We start from the raw sequence: 7439 nt of genomic DNA, 5'->3' as shown, positions 1-7439 counted from the left end.
TGAAAGAGGGATCGGTGTGATGAGGAGAAATTAAGAGAAAGGGATGGAGAAGTGGTTAAAACAGCAGCAGCAGAGAGAGATGGGTGACAAATAGAGGAAAAAGTACAAACAGATGAATCCCATATAACAAGCCGATTGGAGACACACAAAGAACAACATGGAGGGAAGAGGGAGAGATATAGCCGTGGTCTAATGTTGAATTATAAAACATTTATTCTGCTAGAAGTTTTTATAGTTGCCTTTTTGGTTGTTTTTTTTTTAAAACCATGTTTTTGGGAGCACAGAAAAATCTGATTGATGGCTTGCCCACAGACGGAAAAGAAAACTAAATTGGCCCACATTTGTCACAAAGCTCGTAGCGGGAACGCTGATCACGACCACATCAGATCATCTGGAAAAAATTCAGCAGCCATTTAAAAGAAAGAGGGTAAATGTGGGCCAGCCAGGGACAACTGCAGGAAGTGTTGGCTTATTCATACACAATAAATCAACTCCAGCATGCAGCAACAGACGATACAAACACTGAAATGTGAGCAGCTTTAGGAAGAGGCACTCGCTGATCAAGAAGGTGGTTCTCAGTTGGGTTACTCATCCAGTACTGTACTAAAGTCTCTGGTCAAGCAGCCAGACTTTGTTATTATTGAAAAATGATCTTGAGCAACAGTTTCTGAGGCTTTCTGAAGGTTTTCTTGGAAACTGGCTGATTTTTCACTCATTTTCAATGCGGTCCCTCTATCTGACCATTTTCAGAAGCGCTGCCAATGCAGTGAACGCAAACTTGGATAGAAAAACACACATTGGAACACCATCAGTCATGGATTGGCCTCCACAGAGCCTGGACCTCGACATTATTGGAGCAGTGTGGGATCATGTTGAAGGAGAACAGAACAAAAGGCACAAACATCCAAAGAGCTTTGAATGTCCCTCAAGAAGCCAGGAGAACTATTCCTGAAGACTACTTAAATAAAGCTGCCGGCGAGAGTTCAGACTGTGCAGAAGAATAAAGGTGGTCATACCAAATATTGACCGACTCCGTTTGTGCCTTACATACTGTATTTCCATGTATGTTTACATATTTCAACAAATTCCTCCCATTTCCTTGGCAAAACATACAAGTATGTATCATAAACATAATCTATATCCATATACCATAAGAAGAAGGGCACAAACCTTTTGCACAGTACCATATTTATGAATTAATAGCTTGTAATGGCAAACTCACTTCTTAGATGAATATTTAATTGAATGGTGGGAAACGGGGGACTGTAACTGACAACATGGTCGATTTTCCATTTGACAGACTGTGAGTCACTGTAGTGTCGTTTACAGGTGAGCCGCTCATGCTCTGCTTGTGTCTGAGTTTCAGACACACAGAAACAACCACATTTTGCCAGTATACGCCCAACACTGCATCTGATTGGCAGTGACCCAGACTTTTTCTCTTTTCTCTTCTCTTTTTTTGTCTAGCCAGTGACAGAAAATGTATCCAATGCCGATGTGCCAAAATCGTAGGTTTAATGGCCACTTAAGACTGCTTCCAACAAATAGCTGATCGTCCAGACTCCCAGGTTAAAATGCCATTTTTCCAGCATTAAAAACCGTTTTGGCTCCAATGGATAGTTCCCCCCCTTCGTAAACAACTTTAGTTGGGGTTAAACCTTAAAATAGTCATGATAGTCATGTCTGTGCTCATAAAGAGCTGGAGTGAAGACAAGGGTAACCTAGGTGACAGATGGAACTGACCAATACCGAAATCATCCTCATGAAGCACCACACAATAAAATGAGACGATACAGAAACAACTGTCAGAATGAATACATCTTACAAATCTGTTTATTAAAAAACATCATCATGAGTCATCATACTAATTGCAATAAAATGACAAAATAAAAAGACACTGGGGAGGTCTTGCAGTGATGTAATCACATGATCAGGGATGTGTACTGATGCTACTTTTCTTGTTTAGGTCTTGTTCACTGGCACAGAGTGATATTGTTTACCTGTGAATGTGTAGGTGTGTGTATGTTAATGATAGTGGAAGAAATTGTTCTGAATACTGCACCAGTATAATCATGGAGAGGATTTAAGGAACCACACTGGAAGTTTCTGAAATAACCAGCCTCCTTAAGCCAAGCCAAAACACTCACCAGTGTTTTTCTAATTCCGGGAAGATGCATGTGGAAATGATGCAGACCACTGGTTTCGGTTTCAGTTAAAAGAAAAAATGTGATATGAAAACATTAACTCAGAAACACGGTGATGGGCATCTGTTTATTGTGACTGGATAATGGCTCCGCACTGGCTGCCTGAGTTAACAGTGTTTTAGTTCTGATTAAGAGTGAATAATAGAAGTTTAGCTTTCTGGGAGCTGTGACCCGACTACAGCCTCATATTGCTCGTAAAGTTGCTTAAAACTCTCTTTAAAACACATCAAACAAAGCCTGATTCAACCCCAGCCAGTTCAGGAGAAAACCGGCTGGCACATCATGCTAAAAACCCAACAGGCCCACTTGGATCCTGCTGAGTTTGGACACAAACTTCCTCATTTTCTGTGTGTGTGGTTGCTTCAAGTATGTGTGTGTTCCCACAGCAGTCGGCACGACACACCCATCATTGCAAGTTCATTCACTTGCGATAAAAACTCCACAGAGACTAAACAGATGTCAGCTGATGCGAGTTGGACACAGCTAACTTTGCCAGTTGGCTGATTATTGCAGATTATTGCAGGTTTCTTTTTGTTGTTGTTTATAGAAATACATTTTAGAGTTTTATCAAGCAGGTGCAAGGAAAACAGCAGGACTGTTGAAAAATCAGAACCTAAACATATCAAAGGGAAAATAATGCACGCGTTGGTTGTTGACACGTCTTGAACAACTGGAAGTTTACTGGTCTGTTTTTTTTAGCTACACTGTAGCTTCTTCATGGTGTGTAAAGGAACCACAAACAGCATAAAACATGGATGTAGCTGTTAGCTGTCTGTTTGGAAAAAGTGCCTTAAACCGGCATTCTATCTGAAGGCCACCAGATGGCGATAGATGTAGCTGCAAAATTGATTAATTAAAATTTAAAAATTATATTTTGTAACTTCTGGTCATGCTGTGTTTCATGGAACATTATCTGTGGAATGAACCACACGTCTCTTAGCTAATAAGTTGCCACTCCCAAGTTGTTAGCCAATAACGGTACAGGTTCATAGTTGGCCCCACCCTTCTTTGTCTCAACTATTTCTTCTTTTTTTTTTTTTGCAATGAACACAGCAACAGTAGAAATGCTCATCTCAAGGCTTCAAAATGGGATTCCAGAAACCAGTGGATGACATCATAGTAGCTACGTCCATATTTTATATTGTTTGTGAGGAGAACTGCTATCTTAGCTAAACCAAAAGTGACATAAAATGCTTAGCAACAATATCAGAGTCTCATTTATGTTGGTTATGCAAAATGGTTGGAAATGTTAAATATAGAGGGAAGAGTAAGTTCTTTCAGAGCAAACCGCTTCACTTCTGAACAAGCTAGGCTAGCATTTCCCCTCCTTTAGCCTTTATGCTAAGCTAACCAAGCTAAGCACATTTCCCAAGTTATTCGACTATTCCTTTTATACCCAAAGCTAAGAAACATGCATCACTTTATTGAAAACTTCAAACCACGGAAGAAACCAAGTTCCTTACGTCACCCAAACTATTTTTGTCATTTTGTTCACAGTACGAACAAACTTGAGTCTGCCATAGCGAGGTGACAGCTAGCTTTTCAAATCTAGATGTAGGAAGCTTTGATGTGATCAAAATGTAACCGTGGGGGAGAAAAAAACCAAAAAAAAAACCAAACAAACGCCTTGTGTTGCTCATGAATGACATCATACTGTTATTACAAAACAGTACATGCAACTCTTTGTCTCACATACTGTAGCACAGCACTCACACAGTGTACGAAACACACACAAGACCCGGGCAAAAATAACAGCTGGATACATTTTTGAATATTTATAAAAGAAGAGTGCTTGCTGTTGCCGCTCTGAGCAGCAGTTCAAGTGTTGATGTGGCAATACGAACCAAGCACGCCTCCATTAGTTCAAAATATTGGCACCATGTACAGTATATCTCACACACAAACACACTGCATATCTCTGTGTAAAGCTTAAAAATGTCTCATTTCTTTTAAATCTCTGAATTTTCAAAAAACTAGAGTTGAGAATAAAGGTAAATATAGTCCAGGTGTTAAGGTGGGAATACTTTGGGGTGGTAGCGCAATGCCAGAACACCTTCAGCAGATGTTTCCCATGTGACTTAAGTAGGGATATATTATGTCTTTTAACCTTGTGCAGATTCATATTAAGTAATGGCACTCCAGTCTCGCCAACCCCAAAGAACCCATGAATTTTACGTGCTTCCCCAAAAAGAGATTATAGTGGGATTCACTGGTACGTTGCTTACTGGTTGCCTTGGCATCAGGATAAGTAAAAAAAAGAAAACCTAAAAAAGCATTTAGTCAGGCCTGAGCACTTCATTTGTTATCCCTAGTGGTTATAGAGGCAGCAGATCTGTTTACTGATCCCTTATTCCCAAGTGGCAGTGATGTCTCAGAAGTCTCCTGTTCCTCGGATATTAAGCTCTGGATCCCTCAGAGCTTCTTGTACGGCGGTGGTGTCGGCAGGGCACAAATTTATCTGCATAAAATTCTCTAGAAGTGCCACAAGATTTCTTCATAGAAACAGAAGTCTGAAAGGCTATTTTTTCCCATTGGTGAGCGTGAAAGTCCCCTGCTCCTACACTGCAGAGTTGAAAAAAACAACAGTCCTGAGCACCTTTTAAAGCACTGCGAAAATGCGTTTTAATCCCAACGCCCGTCGCCCGGGAACAACTGGGTGTCCCAGAAATCGTCTATGGGCGTGTGTCTGTTATGCGTGTGGTGCTTCCTGTGAGCGCTGCAGTGTGAGGGCGCGGGGGAAAGTGTTTGTCAGTCCATCTCCAGGTCCATGAGTTTGTTGCGTGAGCGTGGAAGGTGTGCGGTGTTGCGGCAGCAGCACTGGGCGCAAACCAGACCCAGGACCAGAGAGAAGAGGCCGACACCTGGAAAAACCAGAACAGGCACCATGTTACCGACACCAATAAAACCATTCCAATCCAACGATTCTTAATGCTACCATTTCTATCGATGCATTTATTCATGAGTACCATTTTAACTAGTAATACAATAAAAGCGAATAACTTTAGCAACCTTCTAAAAACAGTGTCTTTAATGTTTTGGCCCTGTTCAGTGGCTAATATTAGTCTTCACACACTTCAAATTTACAGAAGAATAAGGTACTTTTGGTTGCTCCTTTATTTCACAAGGTACTGACTGATTTGCTACACATTTTATACCCTTTGTAAGTCCTTCCAGACACAGACTTCCCATTTTATCCAGGATTGAGTTTGTCCATTGAACAGGGACCTTTTGCATGCAAGCTGAATGCGTTAACCACTAAACCACAGCCCTGTACAAATCTGACAAAAGAATTTCTTGGCCAGTGCTGGGAAAAGGGACCGACTTCCGGAGGTAGAGAGCACATGACAGATAGCTTTAACTCTGATTAAGGTCTCATTACTCCAATCTTCTCTTGTCTGTTTAAGGCACTGGTTCAAGCGCCTAAAAGTTGACATGCAGGGATTCCCTCGTCTCCAGCTCATGTGGCACCGAGAAGACTACGGCTACGTCAGGACTATAATCACTTCTGTGGCAAAGCTGCTGCTAGCATTGCTGCAACAATCACTAATAAAAACACAGATTTTTATGTGAAGAGCAAACACAAAAGCCCATCCTTGCTTTCCAAAATCCCCATCAGTGCTAATTAAGGCAAATTAAATTGTACTCTACTGACTATTTTGATTAAACTCTTGTCCGCAGTGCACGGACAACGCCAGCTATCAGAAATGTGTCCTAAATAGAGACGAACACCGTCAGCAAGCGAAGTGCAGTGCAGCACAAAAGAAAACACAAAAGAGTCTGTCGGCCAGCACTTTTAGCAAGGACGCCCTCGCTGACAGCAAGCATCAGTGAGCCGAGCTTTTCTCACTTTCCAGAGACATTTTTCTGCTGCGCTTGGCTACATTTAACATTTTCTTCATGCTAAGTCAACATTTTAGTTAGCCCTCTTTCAGAATCAGACAACAACAGCTTGTCATTCAGCACTGCAACAGCAACACAACACACTTTCATAAATGTCTACACACAATCCTATACACATAACACAAGAGGACGCTTTATAGAACAGTACAGGAGAACAAGGAAACCAGAAAGCTGTGATGTACTGTTTAGGTGCACAGCTAGTCAGCTGTCAAAGTCGAAGAAATACCGAATTGCACTCAGGAGTTGGTGATTTCTGCGTTTTTCCTCGTTTTCTGGCATAAACATACAGTCACAACAGTGGTTACTCATACTCAACACAAGCAAAGTGTAGAAGTAATTCCCATGGGCTAAAAGGCCAGGCTTTAGACTGGTCTAAACATTTTTTTCTACTTTTGGCTCTCAATGATATCATAGAGAGTGGCCTTCTGTTTGCAAAGGGTAGCCAATCAGAAGAAGGTTATCTTAAAAGAAGGCCAAATGTCACTAAAACACCTTGCTTTAGAGAGGATAGATTGAGGCGCTGCACCAGGGCTCGGTATAAAATACATAAGGATTATTTTCTACTGTGAATCAAAGCTTCTCTGCTTGAGTCACAAATTAAAAAAAAAAGTTTCCAGTGCTACCCCTCAGCTTTCTAGAAGATTTAGTGACCTCCCAGGTCTTGAGATCATCTTAAGGTCAAGGTCACTGGGACTCAAACTCGTCCGAGCCTTTTAAGAGATGCATCTATGGTATCAATTTGAATATCCTACGTCGCCTCATTATCGAATCGCAAAAACTTGGGTGTCCGCGTTGCCTGTGACCTGACAACAATACCCCATCAGCCTTTTGCGGCCGAGCGGTAAAAAGTACAAGTTCACTTAGAGGACTTGGAGATAATCAGGCATTACTGTGGAAAAATGAATCCATAATTAAATCTTAAATCCCTAAAAATATGTCATCTAGATGAAAGAAAAGGATATAGACAATTAAAGATTGCCTAAAGCAAAGTCTCTGAAGTACAACAAACATATAATGACTATATTACCCAGTGAGGCTGATGCACCATATAAGAGAGGTAACTTTAGGGAGTCCCAAACTGCAGAAGGAGAGAGGAAACAAGAGAATTGGTGTTACGTATAACAAAATAACGCACATATATCATAGACTTTTATGTTTCAATGTGTTCATGTTATAACGTAACTGCGTGTCTTTTGCACCACACCTGCAAATTTGACAGCGAGGAAGACTTTGGATGATGTCAGCTCTTGAGCTTCTGTCCAGGCTCCCGTTGAGGCCGACAGGTACCAGGGAGTGACGGAGCAGAAATACTCCCCACTGTCACTGGAAACCACA

At 41.3% G+C, this 7439-nt stretch overlaps 1 protein-coding gene across 1 annotated transcript in view; it reads right to left on the bottom strand.

Moving 5' to 3' along the window:
* Positions 1-1805: 1805 nt before the first annotated feature.
* The window catches only part of ptgfrnb (prostaglandin F2 receptor inhibitor b), a 76302-nt gene continuing 70668 nt past the window's right edge, over positions 1806-7439 (bottom strand). Inside the window, exons 13-15 of the mRNA XM_026157626.1 lie at positions 7309-7427; positions 7132-7182; positions 1806-5065 (exon numbers count right to left, since the gene is read on the bottom strand). Coding sequence (XP_026013411.1) covers positions 4953-5065; positions 7132-7182; positions 7309-7427 — 283 coding nt within the window. The 3' untranslated portion in view covers positions 1806-4952. The remainder of the gene's footprint in view (positions 5066-7131; positions 7183-7308; positions 7428-7439) is intronic.

Source organism: Astatotilapia calliptera, chromosome 23, assembly GCF_900246225.1.
Source record: "Astatotilapia calliptera chromosome 23, fAstCal1.2, whole genome shotgun sequence".
NCBI classification, from domain to species: Eukaryota; Metazoa; Chordata; class Actinopteri; order Cichliformes; family Cichlidae; genus Astatotilapia; species Astatotilapia calliptera.
Note: the sequence above shows the minus strand (reverse complement) of the source record. Positions and strands in the feature narration are given on the sequence as shown.